We start from the raw sequence: 19,340 nt of genomic DNA, 5'->3' as shown, positions 1-19,340 counted from the left end.
AAGATAAATAAAAAATAATAAAATTGAAAAACACTTTCTGAAAGGTATTATAAACGTCCTTTATTGTCAACTATAAACAACACTCTGCCCTCTTGAACAGAAAGTGAGTAAAAACAAGTTTCTACTGGGTTGCTAAGAATTTCCTTTGTTTTTCTAACATACACCAAACCTTTCTGATGTTGAAGACATCAGTCAGGCATAACAATGTCACCGCTATCCAGAAAGCAAGGAAATTTTTCAAGGGGATGCTGACAAATGAACTAATTATAGATTGTGGCATTTACTGGACATAAGACTCCCTTAAGTTTGTGAGGCAGAGTGACGAAGGTCTACCTGAATGGGAATGGTATCAGACTACACACCTACAAGGAGAAGCAGAAGGCAGAAGAGGAGAAAGATGGGAAGAGAATAAGGAAAGAAACAAAGAGAAAAAGACTCATATTCAACCGAAGAGTGAGGCCATTGGTAGGAGTGCCATAGAAATCTGCACTTTGTACATCCATCAATTAAAACCCTTACATCCAATACACTACACTATTAAATTACATCAGAGGATGTAAGAATTACCAAGGTCAGCAGGCTGACACAGTCAAGAACTATTTCTATTCTTATTCAAGAAAAGGCATCCCTCTAATTGAATAGCCCTGGAGAATGACAAGACTACATGTGAACAGCCCCAGTTTTGCTTTTCAGTCCCAATTCTCCTAGGATGAAATGGGTTCAACAGCCCAATGCATTACAAGAAACTGCAGGTTAAAAATATAATCTAGTAGTTAACAGTGATGCTTCTAAATTACACGTTCCACAGATGGACCAAGCACACCTGTTTATTTTGTTGCCACACTATCTGAATCCAAAAACTGTGGGCACAACCAAAGACACTATGGACCCTCAACTCTTCACCACACTTTGTGCCCCATGGAGACCCTGTAACCCAGCTGTGGGAAGACATTATGGACCTCCACATTCTGTCACCCTCCACACCCTCTGAGGCCCTGAAGAACCCAGCTATGCAGAATGTGAGTGAACCAAGCATTCTCAGCTACCAGAGATGCCTCTCCTACAATCTGCCCTTGTGCTAAGTTGTCATTGTTGCTTGAGTTTTATTTTTTTTTTAATTTGTGTAAGACTTAAATATTTGAAAAATATTTTCAGTTATAGAATGCTAAGCTACCACTGTTGCTTGACTTTTAATCTCAATGTGACTTAAATATTTGAATGGGATTTTCAGTTATAGAGCGCTAGTACCATTGTTGCTTGGTTCTTATTTTTTTTATATGACTTAAAATATTTGAAAGAGATTTTCAGAGGATTCCTTTGGTCCCCAGTCTTCTACTGCTCCCAAATTTACAATGTTATTCAGTGATCACTAATGTGCAGAAAGATCAAAGAGGCCAGCCTCACCCATCAGAGAAAGACTGAAGCAGACTCCAAACACATATCTGAGAAGGCACAATCATCAACTGTAATTCTTTTTAAATTCTTTACAGACATTTCTGGTGCCTCACTGCCCCTGAAGCAATCCAGTAGTCTGGAATCTTTTCTGCCTAAAACAGAGTTTGCTGATTATTCAGTTCAGTTTTCTTGGTTAGTGTAAGATCCAGCATATTATATTATGGGCCTTATTCTTCTTCTTTTTTTAAAACCAAATCCACATCCTGAAAAAGTAAGCATTCCAGACTTGAATTATATTCTATTGGAAAAGCAAAAGCTGTTTTCAATTTAATAATAGTAACCATGTGCAGCCAATACATTTATAACAGAAAGCCCAAAATGTCAGCTCTCAGAGAAATCTCACTTTAGGAGAGATCTTCAGTAACAAATTGACTCATCAACCACCACCATTCCCCCAACAATCTCTGAGTTACTGTCCCTGAACATTAGTTCTCTTCCTAAGACAGTATTTGCAATTTCTGGCTCATTTTTTATTGAAAGCATGTGCCCATCATACATACTTGGGAAGAAAATCTACAAGGCAAAAATAATCAGCCAGATACCATAAGACAATCTTGTTATAATCCAGTCAAAACTACATGAATGAATTCATGAGACCGATTTACAAAACCACAGTTCACCAATCAAATGGATTACAGCTTCCTCCCAAAGACTGGGACACACATTGAATGGCAGGCCATCTTCCTCCTGCTTTCTGGGAAGTCACATAGTGCACATGCTCAGGGAATATGGGTTGTGTCTGGGTAGGCTTTCCATTTAGAATATAGCATTCATGTGCAGAGATACAACTGAGAACAAGGATTTTAACTAACAGTAATGTATCACTACACTGCTCTCTGATTATGTGCTTTCTTTTTTTAAAAAAGTATCAGCATATTTCCTTTTTTGTTCCTTATAAAGCCCATATATAATCTGAACTGTAGGCATTTCATTACTGATTATGGTCCCTAAAAGAACGGGAATGGAAATGGTCAGCTGAAATGAACATTCATTTGAGAATTATAGAAAAGCAAGGAGGGAAACTAGATTGGGGAAGAGGGGCAAGATAAAACAAGGAGAAAAGCTGGCTTGTGTTCCCTGGCTACCCCTGGGAAAAAAATCAGACTAAGCAAAGTAAATCAGGCTCAGAAAGACAAAGGGTATATGTTTTCCCTCATAGGTAGATCTCAGAACTAAAACATAAACATATATAGGGCCATACGCATATATAAACAATCAAACTGACTGAAGTATGTAGGAGTGAGATTCTGTGGTGTAACACCACTGAATAATTAAAGGCCAGTTTATCAGAAGGTTATCTTGAGTTGTGGCTGGGGAGAGGGGGGAAGGGAGGGGGTGGAAGCTAATAGGAGGGGGCTGGAGGCCAAACCAGACACACACTCACTCAATGTACGTATGGGAAGTGGAACTAGGAAACTGGATGAGATTAGTGGGTAAAGGGAGAGAGTGAGGAGGGCGTTGAATGATGGAAGGGGTGACTCATCAAGGCATACTGTCCTCATAAATGGACATTTTAACCTGAAACCCTCTTGTACAATTACTTGGAGGTAACAATAATATCAATAAGTAGATAGAAAACACTGGGCAAAAGATGGCTTATATTCCCCTGCTCCATACAACTCTCTCAAGCAAAACAATTTAATCACAGGATTTCTGGTTGTTCATGATAACAATTTAAAAGACTAAAAGGGAAAAAGAGGAAAAAATAACTTCTAGTTGGCTTTTAAAGTACCCCCAGCTGTCTTGCTTCAAATACATAACAAGCTGCACTAAACACTGTATGACTGAAAAAAAGTCAACAAATAGCAAGTATGTTGATAGGGCCACAAAAACAGAATACATCACAACTTGGGGAGTGGCGGAGTATCATATATGCATGACAAGCAAGCATGAAGTTCTCTAAGAAGGGAAGGAGCTAAAAAGCAGAAAGCACCAGAGTGAAAGCACACAAAGAACCCAGCCAGCATACAAACGCAAAAGCCAACAGTGATAAGAATCAGTGGAAAAAATAATGGGAAGAATATTTTATCTGTGACTTCAGAGTGAAAAGATAAGAAACCAGAGCAACTAATTCTGAGTAAAAATGAAGATTTATCACTGTCAAAATATGGCTGGGTTTGTTGATTTTTTTTCTGGGAATACTTTTAATGCTACATACTAAGAAAATATCTAAAGCCAAAAGCTGGAGTTACTGTCAGCTTCAGGTCACATCATAGTTTTCTTCCACTTGAACTCCTTCTCTTAAAATTTAGGAGGAAGCTGGGAGCTAGTGGCTCAGATCTGTAATTCTAGCTACTCAAGAGGATGAGGTCTGAGGACTGGGGTTCAAAACCAGCCCGGGCAGGAGAGTCTGTGAGACTCATCTCCAATAAACCACCAGAAAATCGGAAGTGGTGCTGTAACAGCTCAAGTGGTAGAGCACTAGCCTTGAGCTGAAGAGCTCTGGGACAGTGCCCAGGCCCAGAGTTCAAGACTTACAACCTACAAAAATAAAAAACAAACAAACACAACTTTAGGAGAAAAACTTTAAGTATCATTACCATCTCATTCCAGGCCTTCAGTCAACTGTCAATGAGCACCCAGAAGGCCTGGGCACTGAGCAACTTTACCACCCTTCAACATCACCTTGGGAGATACGGTGAAGTATTTTTAAGGAAACCTATAAAAGAAAAAAAAACTAATTGCCGGGGCTGGGGAGGTGGCTCAGTGGTAGAGCGCTTGCCTTGCATGCATGAGGCCCTGGGGTTCGATTCCTCAGCACCACATAAGCAGAAGAAAAGAAAAAGCCAGAAGTGGCGCTGTGGCTCAAGTGGTAGAGCACTACCTTGAGCTGAAGAGCTGAGGGACAGCGCCCAGCCCCAGAGTTCAGGCCCAGGACCGGACCCAAAAAAGAAAACAAAAAACAACAGAAAAACTAATTGCCCATTTTAGAGCAAATTTTTTTTTTTAATGTAGGGTTGAGAATAATGAAAAGAGAGAAGAAGTCATCTACTATGTATGTACTGCTCTGATTTCAGGACAGTTCTTTACTGCTTCAGACCTTCCACACAATGGCAGCCACTACACAAGGTATAGGTGCTGGGACAGACTGCAGCTGCTAGAGCCCAGGCCCTGGCCTCAGAAGGAGCCCAATAGGAAGGACACATATATAAGGCACAGAAAGATAACCAGGAAGAGTAAAGAATAGCATAGTGCCCTTATATATCCTAAAGGGTGAGTCAGAGCTGCAGGCAGAGAGCACTGAGCCACAGGGCGACAGAGGGTACAGTGTACAGCAGCATAGGAGATGAAGGCAAAAGGAGGAAGACAAATCTATGGAGATGATACAGCGGTAGAATGACCGATACCAGGAGGGATAGAAGGAAGGGGAGGCCTGGGAATAAGTTACTGTGGGCTTGTCTGGACAATTCATGTATACAATTCACTGTCATAAAGTGACCTTTCCTCTGCCCAATAGAATTATTTTCAGAAGCCATGCCCTTTACATCCGTGCTGTTCTTTCCTGATCTTTCAGAAATGTCTTAGTACTCTCAGGCAAGGGAAGAGTCATTTGCTTCTCCCTCTCTCAGGGTGTCTGTTAGAACAATAGAGAGAGCCCTCACACTCACAGGGAAAAGTCTTGCACTTCCCTGCCCTCCATAAAAAGCAAAATTCATAAAACATCTACTCTGATTAAGGAAAATACATGTCTTATATTTGGCTTATTTTAGATGTTTGCATTTTAGCACTAACATACATCAAAAAGAGGCACATATACTATGTATAAAACAAGGTATATAAAAATATCTATGTTTATGGGCCATAAGTAGAAGTGCACACATATAAAGAATAAGTGATGGCCATGCGCCAGTTGCTCACGCCTATAATCGTAGCTATTCAGGAGGCTGAGATCTGAAAATCGCAGTTCAAAACTAGCCCAGGCAGGAAAGTCCATGAGACTCTTATCTCCAATTAACCACCAGAAAACCAGAAGTGGCACTGTGGCTCATGCAGTAGAGCACTCGCCTTGAGGAACAGCACCCAGGCCCAGAGTTCAAGTCCCACGATCCACAAAAAAAAAGGGATATTTCTTCTCTTCCAAATTTTGTTAATATTCTTTATATATCATTTTATCACACAACTTTTTAGTTATATTTCCTAAAAAAAAATAGCCTTTAAAAAAGTTTCCCTTTGCCTATTTTCCAGTGAAAGAAAGCTAAATGATGAGTGTTAACATCTAAGACTGAAGAGGGTATGATGAATAGTAACTAATATGGTTGGTGTTTAAGTGGAACCAGAGAAAGTTAGACCAGAAAAAGATTCACTTAGACTGTGCTTAAAAGGCTATAGAAAGCCCTTCTCCCAAGGGAGGAGAGCTCTATTGTCCAAATCTTGTCTGAATGGAGCTAACAGGAAAAACAAGGGGCAGGCATCCTTTGACCCTTTCTGTGGGCCTGAAGAAGAGGAATACCAAGGGAAATATAAACAGAGCCACCCAGCAGTGTGGGGGAGGGGATGCTGCAGACAGCGTCTAGTTAAAAACAAAGCTTTCCAATCTAATGCCAATCTGAAGATTCACACCTTCTCATCTTCCTCACAAATTATTATTAACAATAATATGGCCTCAGTGGAGTGCCTCCAGCCTGTAAATTCATGGTTTAAGCACAAGATGTGTACATGGGTTTTGAGAAGCAGATAAGCATGAGCTTTCTGGGTGGCCTCAATCACTGGATGCTCAGCTCTCTGCCTCATCTGTTCAGGGAGACCACCACCTCTCCCTGATGGAGCACTGGCCAGGGGAGGGGACATAGGCCCTTTAATAAACCTCTTACACGGTGAAGGTCTGCAGTTCTGCCTGCCTCTTACAATAGAGCCTGAAAACCTAGCCCAGCTAGGGAAAACCCCTTTGCTCAGGCCTTCTCCCATGAAGGAGCAGCTTTATTCGTGATACAACACAAGAGCTTGTGTGTTCTATTACCCAGACAGGATTTCCAACCAATAAACCCCAAGTGTGAGCTTCCATAGTCATGCTGGGGCAGGGGCATACAAATTATTAAAGTAGTGAAGATTTGTGTCATTTCCCTCTCATCAGGGGATAAAGTGACTTATGTCGTCTTTTAATATTTAAAACAGTAATACATGAGCAGACAACCATTATAAGACAATAATTCAATTGGAGGGCATTCTGGTGTGCGAATATCACTCAGGTTTCACCCTGTGTAGTTTATTACATTATCAGAATCTACTGATTGAATCATTTCCCTGATCCCTTCCAGGCCTCTGCTTTCCCTCAGGTAACATCAAATATTGTTTACCAAGATGTTTGTCCCTGGCATTTTACTGTCTGATATCTTAGATACCTGTCTGCTGAGATGTTTTTTCAGGAACCCCAGGACATAGGTACCTCACCCCATCATTCACTGAGATGGCTCACTGCCATCCCAGAAAGGCTGGAACTGCACAGCATAAAGCAGACGCCACTTTCATAAGGGTGGAAGTCAACCGGGGCTCATCAACTAGGTCCACATCTGGTCCAAGTTAACACTCCGTGTAAGCAAATAAAAGGCCTTTTCCTGGCTTGCTGTGGCCTATGCTTTGCAGAGTAGCTGAACGAGAGCCCATTACAAGAACAAGTTGTACCAAGCACTCACTGTCAGGGAGGAGATAGGAGATGTGACAGTATTTTCCCTTAATCAATACTAACAGGAAGATCAAGAGACAGGAAAAGAAAACTCAACAGGCACAGGCATTAGTATCCAGGCAAATGCCGACCTTTACTGGATAGGGAAAGTGCCAGAAGCTCCCTATTCCAGGTTATAAAACAAATGCAAATGCTAGCCTAGAAGCAACAGCAAAGGACAAAAGAAAAACTTCAAGGGTGTGTGTGGCTGCAACTCAATTAGAGAACTACTCTAGAGAGAAGAATAATTCAATGGGTCATCTCAAAAAGCAGAGAAGTGAACTTTGAATGATTTTAGATGATCAAAGCAGGTCTTTCTTAAAGCATTAATTCAGCTGTCATATATTCAGGTAAATGAGAGGGCAGACATGATGAGTTTCAGTTTTTATTTCGAAATCGTATGTTTAACGTCTTAAAAACATACTAGGAACACAAGTATGTAAGTAAGGCAAAGCAAACGTTTTCCTCAAAACTCAAAAGTGGTAAGCAGAAGGGAAAAAAAATTTCTTTGCTGGTAACTATTGGTGCTATGTGTTTAACAAGAATATCCAGTATGGGGGTTGGGAAGGTGGCTCAGTGGTAGAGCGCTTGCCTTGCATGCCTGAGGTCCTGGGTTCGATTCCTCAGCCCCACATAAGCAAAAAGAAAAAGGAAGTGGTGCAGTGGCTCAAGTGGTAGAGCGCTAGCCTTGAGCTGAAGAGCTGAGGGACAGCGCCCAGGCCCAGAGTTCAGGCCCCACGACCAGACCCCCCCCCCCCAAAAAAAAAGAATATCCAATATGTGCTTGGGAGGGAGGAGAGGAAAGAGGAGGGAGGGGAAGGGAGGGGGGTACCTTGAAGGCCAGGCAGAGGTTGAAGGTGAGCACCAAAGCCAGGCAGGGCAGCAGTTAGTAACTTGCAAACAGCAAGAACAGAAACCTGCTCCACTGCACCATGAGAGAGGCTGGTCTGGGGCAAGAGGCCAGGCCCCCATCCCACACTACTGCTAGTCCAGTTCAGCAAGAGATAACAGGGGCAGTGAAGACCCACTGCAGAAGAACCAACCCACCCTAGAGAGCTGAGGAGAGCAGCCAGTCCCTCCTCCTATGGTGACCCACTACACCATAGATGGTGGCCATGGGCAGCACTGAGGCCCACGGGCTGCAGCCCTCTCCTCCAGGGCAGTGCACAGGGACACCATAGCTTGGCCTGCAGGCCCAGCACAGTTAGAGGAGTGTGGAAAGGCAAAGTGTTCTGTCTCCTCACTGCTCAGCCAGTGAAGTTCAACCCTAAAACTTCATCAACTGCAGGCTGAGTTCTGCAAACAAGCCAGAGTGAACAAATAATCCTTTTTCCCAGTGGATGTCATTGTAGAAGGGCCTAACACACCAAGAGTGCTGAATGTCCCTTGACAGGGGAAAGGGACTACAAAAGAGAAAACACAGGCCTAATTCACTCACCTACTCAGAAAACTCAAACTGTGCCAGCTACCTACTGTTTAGAATAACGCCTTGAAACGTTATTACTTCCCACTCTCAGAAGTCTGTGTCTTCCCTGGGCTCACAACCCTCTTATTGCGCAGTCCTCCAACCCCTCATTTCCAATCACTGTGTCTCTCAGTTCCCCAACTTCCCACTCCATGTACCTGATGTACCTTCCCACCACATCCCTGCCCTGTCCCATGAACGCTGGCCCTGTCCATCTCAGTGGAACCATGGAACCTTTCCTCTCCAGTAAATGAACTTGGCAGCGCCTGGCCAGAACGTAATTTGCTTAAAGTCCTTCTTTGCCAGTCAAATGCAAGCTCCAAGAAGGCAAGCACTGTTGTCATTACCACCATACCCTTAGCCTAAGCATGTACTGACTGGCTGATACTACTCCAACCTAACTTTCTCGCTTTAACTTATTCCCCAATGCTTTAGCTTCCAGCCAAACTCCTCACAGTTCCAAAATCCCTCTGCCTCCTTACTCCTCCTGCTCTATAAAAAAATCAAGGTCACCCTTCAAATGGCTGTTCAAAGGCTGCCTGCCCAGGAAATCTTTCTCATCTCCCAGCAATACTCATGTCTCTTGTCTCTACCTGCAAGAGTCAAGCCTCAGAGTCAGGAGAACCTACCTTTCAACCAGCTCTGCCATCAAGCAGGGGAGTACACGTGGATAAGTCACTAAGCTGGAAACTCACTGCCCAAATCTTAAAATCCAATTCATGGAAGGATAACATGAAACACCTAATAGAGTCTGGCAAGAAACGCTCCCAGCATAACAAGCTTCTCTCAATACATAGAGAGCAAGCAAGACCTATTGCTTGGCATTGCTTATGGGATACATGGATTCCAGTTTTCCCCGATCCTTTAGTTGAAATCACTGTCATCAAATAGCAACAATGGAAGCATCAGTGAGCGCAAACTGAGCGTTAAGACGGACTGTGCATGTGCAAGCAGTTTTCAACTTCAGCATGTATAATGATCCTGGTTTTAAAATAAACTGCTATAGGACACAGGCAATTTTATATGTAGTGCCCCATTTAGTTTTAAGCTTTAAAAACTACGTAATTATATATGCTACCAGTTTACAAAATTTGGAAGCTTAAATTTCTTAAAAGGATCAAATGTGACAGTCCAGACTTTCTAGTTTTCATCCCATGACTGAAATGAAAATATCTGAATTCCTCAAAAGAAGTTGGGAGATGTTCGAAGTTACATTCATCTCAGGTAGCCACTAGAGTAGTCTGTCTCTTTTTTTCTCTAGGGCACATGCACAGTTTGGAAACTGTGCCTGGTGGCTCCCATGCCTTCAGTTCTCTCTGGCCTAGAACACCTGCAGGTGTCTGGTACATTATCACTCACACATTGTGTCTCTGCAGAGAGCACCTTGGGCCTCCCTAGGCCATGCAGCACCAGAGCAACTTTCTGCCTTTGCTTGCTTTTTACCAGGCTTGAAATTGTTCTCCACAGTGCCCTGGAAACATGCGGGCTGTTTCAAGACTGTATTATATTCTCACTGATGGGTACAACCCATAAAAATGAGCTTTGATCTAGTAACTACAGTGATCAAGCACTCTTCCCATATACTTGACCCCTATACCTGCAGGTGCTGGAATAGATGGCTTCTGCTCAACTCTCTAGGAGTCCTATTATTTCCTATCAAGTGACCTTTTAGTACCTGAAAATCTGTGTCATAGTCTCCCAGAAGTATGGTTCTTAGCTCAGCTGGGTTACTGTCATCTGTGTAACTCTCAACAAATTTCAGGACAGAAACGAACAAATGCAAAGAAACTTGCAGGTGAATGACTTATATGATAGCAATTCCACGAACACTTTTGTTACTAAGATAGTCAAACCCAAACAATACTTAATGTTAGAATAACTCATCCAAAAGGCTGTAAATACGTTTATACTTAAATTAATAACCTGAAGGAAATAAGAACTACTCAAGCAAAACTCGAGGAATTTACCTCTTATTAGTTGTTAGATCTAACAACAGAATCACATGCAAATTAAGCACTGTAGCAGTGTCTACTGCTGTTTAGCTAAACCTCCCCAAAATGAAATGGCTTAATAAAAAAAACCCATAAACCCTTCGCTTATCTGCCCATGATTCTGTTTGAGCAGAGGGTACTGGGAGCTCGTGACTGCTCTGTGTGGTGTGTTCGCAATGGTGCAGAGGTCTTAGGAGGTACCAAACTGCTATCACTTTGACCTTGGACTTCCAGGCACCAGCAGTAAGAAAAAGTAAATTTCTGTCATTGTGGCCACCCTCACCCTCAGTCTATATGGTTCTCTGTTATAGCAGCCGGAGCGCTGAACTCACAGGGTAAAAACAGAAACTACAACATCCCTTTAAAGCAAACATCCAGAAACCCAGCTACCTCACTTCCACTGCCATGGACCAACCCTAATTCAAGGGGAGGGAGGGGCAGCACACCCAACAGGAGGAGAAGCTCTGGCTGACTTTCAACTCCTGACGTTCCCTATTTAACTCCAGCCAGCCACAAGATGGCTGGGAAAATGGAATACCCTCTGCCTCTATGATGTTACACAGCCTTCTAGGACGATTATTTCACCCGATATTTTGGGATGAGCAACTCAGGGCTTACTAGGTAAGAATAGCTCAAATACATGAAAAACTACCTTGAGAAGGGTGGAGTCTGCCTCATTTCCTGGGATCTGGTAGGAAAGCACATTGTTGTATGTCTATGGTCCTTCTGCAAGAAAGGGCCTCTCTTCAAAGTACTCCATCAATCAAGTGTCCCAGGAAAAACCTAACTGCACAGGAACACCAAGTTGGGATTAAAATGAGCAGCCCTAGTGAGAGCAGGAGGCACAAGAGGGCAGGTAGGAATAAGGAAGGATAGGGCAGCAGCAAGTGTCTACCAAGGCTCCTCTGAGCAATTTGTACAGTACACAGCCCAGCACACCACAACCAAGAAGCTAAACAAGCAATTGCCTCCGGTGGTTGGATTGGGTTAAACAGATACTAATTAAAATGGAAGTACAAGGCACGTAATAAAGATTTCTTATTTAAAAAAAAAATCCAGACTGCAGAAGCAGAAAAGCAGAGGACACGCCAAGTTAAGTGTTTGAGAGTGAGAGGCATTATGTGGATGGCTGGAAAGAAAGCTCTATGGAGACGTGAACCTGCTGTTGAAAGTGCTTCGGATGCATATTCATTAGGTCTGTCTGTCATCTAAGAGGCTTGTGTGCCACAGTATTTCCAGCCATTATTAACAGGCATTAATGACCATAGCCTTTCAAAGCCAATGTGGCCCACTACAGAGCAGCTGGTGGAATCAGAACAGATGGCCAGCTTCCCTTCAAGGCACAACATTCTGCAGGTGTCAAAGTGACTGTTAGGTAACTCAGAAAAAAAAAAAAAAAAGAAAAACAAACAAATTGAAATTGGAATAGATGATGTCAGCAAAGTAGTTTAGCATCTTAAGGTGCCCAGAACTTGGGTTCTTAACGGCTGATAGGAGTGTAAGAAAACTACAAATGTGCTAAATAAGATTCCTTCCAATTTGGAAACATCTACAGAGCACAGGTGATAGCTGTGCTGGGGTGTGTTGCTGAAATCCACTTTTCAACATGCTCCATAAGCATCTACTGTATCTCAGAAGGTGTGTCTCACACACCACAGGGGTGAAGTACAGGGTCCCTGTCCTCAAGGACAAACTTCAAAGTTAGACCAGTCAGTGCACTTACTACTGTGAATACAGAGCAAGTAGTATCACAGACTGAAGCATGTCTGTGTTGATGTTAAATATCTGCCCTTATACTTGTTTACACTTCTATTTTTCCCTTTGGTAAACTGTTTATATACATTGCCTCCCTGATTCATGCAATAACTTAGACTCTTGGCTATAAGAGTAGACCTCACTGAAGTAGCTTAACGAGGGGGGGGGGGGAGAGGGAGGAACAAACAAAACTAAAAAGTGGATTTTCTCAAAAGTCAAAGGGCAGAAGCTTTTCCAGGATTAGTCGAATAGGTCCACCTACTACTTTGGACTCTCCAGACTCTCCCCTGCTAGACCCCTCCCCACCCACCAACCCAAACCCTTATTTTGCTGTATTCTCCTTTTCACTGATCTTCTGCTTGTCATCTTACCCCAGCTAGAATATCAGCGCATGAGGCGTAGGAAAGCACATGAGTCAGGGAAGTCGTTTGATACCGTAGCCTTGGCTAGGGCTGGATGCAGTGCTGGTCCTCAGCTAATTAACTGATTGAATAGTCAATCACTCAGAGTTCAGGACAAGGGATGCAACTAGGCCTCGGAAGGGACAGGAAGCAGAATCTGAAGCCCAGGAAACTGCCTCTGATTCACCTTCAATCCCTATTTTCCTTGGTAGGCGCTGGCCTCAGTTTTCCCTCCATCTCTGAAGAGTCCTCCACCATCTCATCTTTCCTCAGTCTTCCACCTCCCTGTCCCTTCCGAAAACCCTGTGATGCCTCCTGCGTTTCAGAATGGAGTGCAAAACCCTTCCTAATTTAAAAGCCCTTCATAGCCTGTCTCCATCCTCATATAGCAACTACTCTTTTCTAGCCATTCAGGGCATCACTGTTCCTTCAAAAAGCCACACATAGCACTCACCTCTAGCTCCCAGCGTACTTTGCTGCCTCTTCCTAGAGAACATCTGCCTCTCTTTTCCCTTAGCTTGGGCCCCTTCTCCTTCTGGCAGAGGTTAGGGAACCCTGATACCATACCAGCATCACAGGCTCTTTGCTCTACACACCTGGCAAAAGCCATAGCCAAAGCTTGTAGATGTTCAAATATTTAAGGAGTTCTTACAAGAAAGTCTGTCAATTCACCATGCAGGAACCTATCTGTTTTGTCATAGCTGTATTCCCCAAGCCTAAAAGAGTAAACACCCAATAAGTATTTGTTGAATGAGTAAATTCCTGGCTTGCCTGGTGTGACTCTATGTCTCCATATGGAAAACCCATATGGGTTCTGTTTTCTCGAATGGGAAAGAAAAACGTAGTAGAGTCACAGCCTCAGTGCCACTATCAGTCTCACTCAAATACAGCAACTACTACAGTTTCATTTTGTTTTGGTCTTTTGTGTGTTTTATCCTTTGGATAAAATGTGTTCGGTAAAGCTGCTGGAACCTGAATTAAGATGGTTTTATTTTTGCTTATACAAAGCATCCTCAAATAGTGATCACATGATGAAATACAACTAAAAATGGGAAGTCTTAATAAAGGCTTCAGTATTGGTGTGTCAAAGAAAGAAGTCTGAGAAAGCCAGCCTAGAAGCCACAAAGCCACACAGACGGCCACATACTCCAAACAAGGCTAAAGTTAGTACAGGAAAATATAGCAACCCAAAGCCAATAACATCATAACCGTTAATAGCCCACAGAATGAGACGCTCCATCCATCCAAACAAATCTGAACCTTTCACACCACAACCTCACATGCTGAGTGACAGGGAAGATTTGGGTTGGGTTTTTGTCTTTATTTTTTTAAGTTCAAAAACCTTTTATTCTATAATAAGAAAAAATGTGAGTGTATGGAGTCTTTGGACCTAAATTAGAGTGGAGGATGGAAAAAGGAAAAGTGTCAGCATATATTTTAAGGTTCCTGAACATACCCAAGAGAAGAATCATTAAGGCAAATTCCCGAGTGTCAAACACAAAGCATATAGAAATTGGGAACTGCTAAACACTTCAAGCAATAGTTCCTTTTGTCTTATCTGACAAAACGGCTATACTCTCCTGCTTTCCTTTACTTCATTTCTCAGTCATCTGTATTAGTCTTCACTTGAAGAAGGGCTTTGCACCTCTGCCTGTGCCAACTGATATCTTTGACAGGCTGGTGAGCCCTCCAGAGCTCTACTCAGAGATACGTTTTTGTTTTTTTTTTTTCAAACACAGAAGACTGATTACAAATGAAATCAGCAGTATTTAGTTGTCAAAACTGACAAACTGGGAAATAATTACACCTCTATTTCTGGAAGTGCTTGGTAATAGGGACCAAACCCAGGGCTTTGCACACAGGCAATTACTCTACCACTGAGCTGCATCCCTAAACAACAAATATACAACAGGTCCTTCTGTTCGCCTTCATTCATAATCGAGTGAAATTCTAAATTCAGGGCTGGTTATGGTATTTTTGTTTCTTTAGTGGAACTCAGGCCCTTTGCTTACTAAGCATATACTCTATCAATGAAGCCACACCCCCACCCTTCAGTTTGTGTAACATGAAACATGTAACATCCAACTTTGTGGATCTCTCAATTCTGTTACTCCTAGGTTAAGAATTCTTGGTTGAGAGAGCCAATAGAAAAGTACATACTGTGAAGCATCAAATGAAAGATAAAGCCTTACAAAATGCATAATTTACCTGAGGTGAGAGGAACTCAGAGAGTAAGCTGTATTTTCCCCAAAAAATATGCTGGGCCATTAGTCACAAGACAGCTGTGTGCTTCAAACCAAGTTCAGATAAGGCTCTGATCAGAAAAGCTGGCTGGAGTCTGCCCTACAGTGAGGAAACTGTGTGGAGAATGGCTCAGATCAGCATACAATCAATCTCCCTCCTTCCTCGAGCCCCAGTTTCTTCATAAATAAAAGGGTTGAATATGTACCATTACCTCTCAGGCCTCTTCCAGTCCTAAGTTCTCTTACCAGATTAACTCCTACTATGCTAGTAATTCCAGTCCAAAATCATGTGCCTTCTTAAACTTGGATGGCAAGTTTCACTCAATGCCAACAACCTAACACCAAGGAATCAAATATATGTATGTCATTGTACCTTTTTTAAAAAACTGCTGTGTGCATCTATAACTTCATAAAAGTAATCACAGCATTAGTCTTTTCTGCTCTTTAATGGATACATGTGTGCTCGTTTGAATTCTATAACCTTACTTTTGACAGTACACACATTCTCAATCAAATATCAAGTTAGATTTTGTAATTTTACTATATATTTTCCACATTTGAACTACCAAACAGAATTACAGAGGACAGACCAAGAAAAGCTACTAAGTCAATCATTTTATTATTGCTGAAGAAACAGAAAAGGAGGAGGAACTAAGCCTAAATCACAAACCAGTCAGCAAGTTATTTAGGACTTGAATCCAGGCTCCCTAAGTATAAATGCATGTTCTTCCAACCTACTGAACCACCTCCCAAATCCTAAACAACATCCCAACTATAAATGTTAGCCAAGTTTCAAATTAATAGGAAAAAAAAAACCCCTATGTGTAGATGATTCATTTTCCTCCACCTTCAATTAAAAGGGGACCAACAAAGATTGGTAGCTGGTCAGAATTATATTTCACTGATCTTCACAAAATGTGATCATTCCAATCAAACCCTAGCTCTGTGTCATTTTCTTAATATTGTGCAACCCATAAGATGCAAAAAGATTTGTATGTGAATGTAGACATCTATCAATAACTTTTCCATGTGCTCTTCTGAATTTCCTGGTAACATTTTTTTTTTAACCAAGAAGGGCAGTAGGGAGGACAGTCACACAGCTATTGTGTTTTATAAGCAAGTTAAAGAATCTGTCATAATAAGCTTTGGGCATTTTTGTACCTCAATAATAATTTCATTAAGGATAACTTAGACATTCTCTACTTACATTTATGTCTTAGAGGATCAGGCATGCAGTCATAGTCGTTTTTATGTGAATGTTGTTCCTTTAAGAAGGAAGACAACTGTCTCAAGTCCTAAGGCTGGATTACAACTACTTAATAAAGGCCTCTTTAAAATCTACCTGTTCACTTTTGACCAGCACGCTTCAGTGTGTTCAATATTTCAGCAGTCAGAAACCAACCCTCCATAAAAGAAAAAGACCACAACTTGTTCAAGTATTCAAAAACCAGACTAACAGCTCCTACTCTTTCTTCTCATTTCCTCAGAGACCTTCCCTGAGAAAACTGAAAAAGGCAATGCCCATCTACAGGCATCAGGTCTAACCACGTTTGCTAAGAACGGGGGAAACTGAAATTGTCATTTATTATTCATTTATCCATATGTCTTTCTTGCTTATGCCTGTCGGTACACACTAAAAGAAAGTTCCTGCTATAGGGCTGGATTCCCAACTCCTACACAGTACCAGCACACAGTAGGTGCCCTGCCGCAACCGTTAAGCAAGCAACTTCTTCATCCTAAGCAACTTCTTCATCCTTAGTGCCTCCTGCAAAGCATTAGGAAAAGGCAGGGCAGGGGGCAGAGGGCAAGGGATTTCCACAGCCCACTCCAGTCGGCAATCCAAACTATAAATCCCTCCCCTGACTGTAACGCCCGCTGCTTGCCCAAGTTCTAAGAACACAAAACCTCTCCAGACGGCCCCCCCTCCAGACCCCCTGGCATGCTTGAAACCTCTCCACAAATGATGGCCTCAAAAGGAAATAATGAAATAAAACTCTGGCCTAAGCTAATCTTCCGTGTCAAGTTCACCGTGTTAAACATACTTTGAAGCCAGCCACATAAACAAAAGCCAAACTCCACAAAATGAGGTTGAGCTGAAAGTTACATAAGGCAGACTAAACTGCGGCTTTTCTCTTGACACCCCGCCCTCTTGCCAGCGAACTCCAACATCTGTCTTTGAAGTGCAATTCCCAGGCAGGTTGGGGGGGGGGGTACCCCTCGGCCAGCAGCTTCGAAACAGGTACTGAGACTTGCCAGTGCCATCCCGCTTAATACTCCAGCAACTTTGGGGGGGGGGGGGGGGGAGGTTCTGTGTCTAGAAGCTTCTCTTCTAAAAAAATAATTTAAAGTCAGCACTTACTTGAAGCCCGTTTCTGCCAAGTCCCCAGAGTCCGTCCGCCGCCACGAGAACGGCTCGCGTGCGGGCCGAGCCCACCCCGCAGCACCCACGAGGTTCTCCACCCAGGCCGTGCGCCCGCGAAACGCGCGGGTTCCCAGGGCTGATCCGTCCCAGGCGGCGCAGGGGACCCTGCTTCCTCCCCCCCCCCCCCCCCCCCGGACTCAACCCCAGCCGCGCCATCAACCGAGTTCCGAACCCTTTTCCTCCCCCCGCGCCCCGCGCCCCGCGCGCTCCCCGCTCTCTGCCCACTTTATCCCGCTGTAATCCCCGGGAAAGCCGCACTCCCGGGCTCATTAAGGGTAAACAATAGAAATGTCACGAGGAAACTCAGGAAGTAGATGAAGTCTCTAATTGCTGCCGTTTAACGATTGTAGATAATTACTAGGTTCAAAATGTGGTGCTGGTTTTTGTTGCTTTTTTTTTTTCCACCAGCGAAGAAGGAGCCGAGGCGGGCCGCCTGGCGAAGCTCCCCGCCGCCACCCCGCCACCCCGCCACCCGGGCACCAAGCCCGGCCCCGCACCCGAGAGCGGGGTCCCGATGGGGTGCGCGGCCCCGCGCGTGGTATCGCGGGACGCCCGGGTCTCCTCCGGTCCCGTCCCGATCCCGGTCCCGCCGTGGGTCTGGGGGAAGCGGAGGCTGACTGGCCCGCCCGGGTCACAGACAGTTCAGCGCCCGCGGCGGTCACCGTCACAATGCGCGCCCAGCGCGGCCCCAACGCCCCCCCAGGCTGGCTCGCGCCGGGCAGCCCGAGTCCCCAGTCCACGCTCTGGGGGATCGGAGTCACGGGATCTCCCGACCCACGGTACGAGAGAAACGAAGGGACCCCCCCCACCCACTCACACACACTCCCCGGGGGCCCCGGCCGGCTGGCCTTCCGCGCCCGGAGAGCGACCCCGGAGGTGCCCGAGCGCCCTCCTCGGCCCAACGCGGGCCTCCCGCAGCCCCCCGCCACCCCGAGGTCGAGAGGAGGATTCGGTCCCCGAGTCCGCGCGTCTCCCCGCGGGGTCGCCGGAACCGCCGCTAACGCTTCCTCCCAACGGACCGCGCACCCCCGGCCTCCGAGTCGCCCCGGCGGTCCCCGAACGAACACCAGCCCCCCCCCCAAAAAAAAGAATCCATCCCACGGGCCCCTCTCGGGGTGGCGGGCGCTCGCCATCCGCCACGCTGACCCAGAGATCCGCCTCACCGCCGCGACTCACCCCAGAACTACCAGCTCCCCGTATTTCACAGGCTCCTTATTGGGGGCGCTGGGCTCCTCCTGGCCGGGGGAAAACATGGAGCCCCGCTCGGCCGCCGCCGCCGCCGCCTCCGCCGCGATCCCCGCCGAGTCCGCGCCGCCGCTAGAATCCCATCCCGAGAAGGGGGTGAGCGCGCCGGGGAAGGGCACGGCGGCGAAGGGGGCGCGGGGCGGCCAGTCCCGCGGCTGCTCCGTCGTGGCTGCGCACTTGTCGGCCCGGCTCCCCGGAGCTCCGCGCCCCGCGGCCGCCCCGAGCCAGACCCCCGCAACAAATGGGACCAAGCGGCCGGTGGGGGGGCGAAGTGGTGGGGAGGGGGGGGAGGAACCTGCGGGTGCCTAGCGCCGCCGCTGCTGCCGCCGCCGCCGCCGCCGCCGCCGAAGCCCCGCGGGAGGGAGGGGGGGGGAAGCGGGAGCGCCAGGAGGCGGGAGGAGGGGAGGGCGCGCGGGGGCGCCGCGGAGAGCGCCTGGCAGCCGCGGGCAGGTGGGAGCCGCCCGCCGTCCCCCCCCACCCCCCGCGCCGCGCCGCCGCCCCGCCCTCCGCCCCCACCCCGCCCGCGCGCGCGGCCCGCGCCCCCTCCCCGCCCCCGCGGCCCGCCGGGGACCGGCCCCGTGTTATGTAAACATAGAGTAAAAGGGAAGGGAAGCCCTTAAAGGAGCAGCTCTATTTTTCTCCCCCACTTTCTTCCCGAAAAGTTGGAGCGATCACGGGGGTGGGAGTGCGGGTCCCCCGCTCTC

At 45.5% G+C, this 19,340-nt stretch overlaps 1 protein-coding gene across 2 annotated transcripts in view; it reads right to left on the bottom strand.

The window, feature by feature from the left end:
* Peli2 (pellino E3 ubiquitin protein ligase family member 2) overlaps nt 1-18,886 on the bottom strand; it is a 134,190-nt gene extending 115,304 nt beyond the window's left edge. Inside the window, exon 1 of one of the 2 annotated variants that reach the window (XM_042682517.1) lies at nt 18,568-18,886. In XM_042682517.1, the coding sequence (XP_042538451.1) occupies nt 18,568-18,644 (77 nt within the window). In that variant the 5' untranslated portion in view covers nt 18,645-18,886. The remainder of the gene's footprint in view (nt 1-18,567) is intronic. The other variant, XM_042682518.1, reaches the window with a different exon arrangement.
* Between the last annotated feature and the right edge of the window lie 454 nt (nt 18,887-19,340).

The sequence above is a fragment of the Dipodomys spectabilis genome, unplaced genomic scaffold (assembly GCF_019054845.1).
Source record: "Dipodomys spectabilis isolate Male_0828 unplaced genomic scaffold, ASM1905484v1 ptg000073l, whole genome shotgun sequence".
NCBI lineage: Eukaryota > Metazoa > Chordata > Mammalia > Rodentia > Heteromyidae > Dipodomys > Dipodomys spectabilis.
Note: the sequence above shows the minus strand (reverse complement) of the source record. Positions and strands in the feature narration are given on the sequence as shown.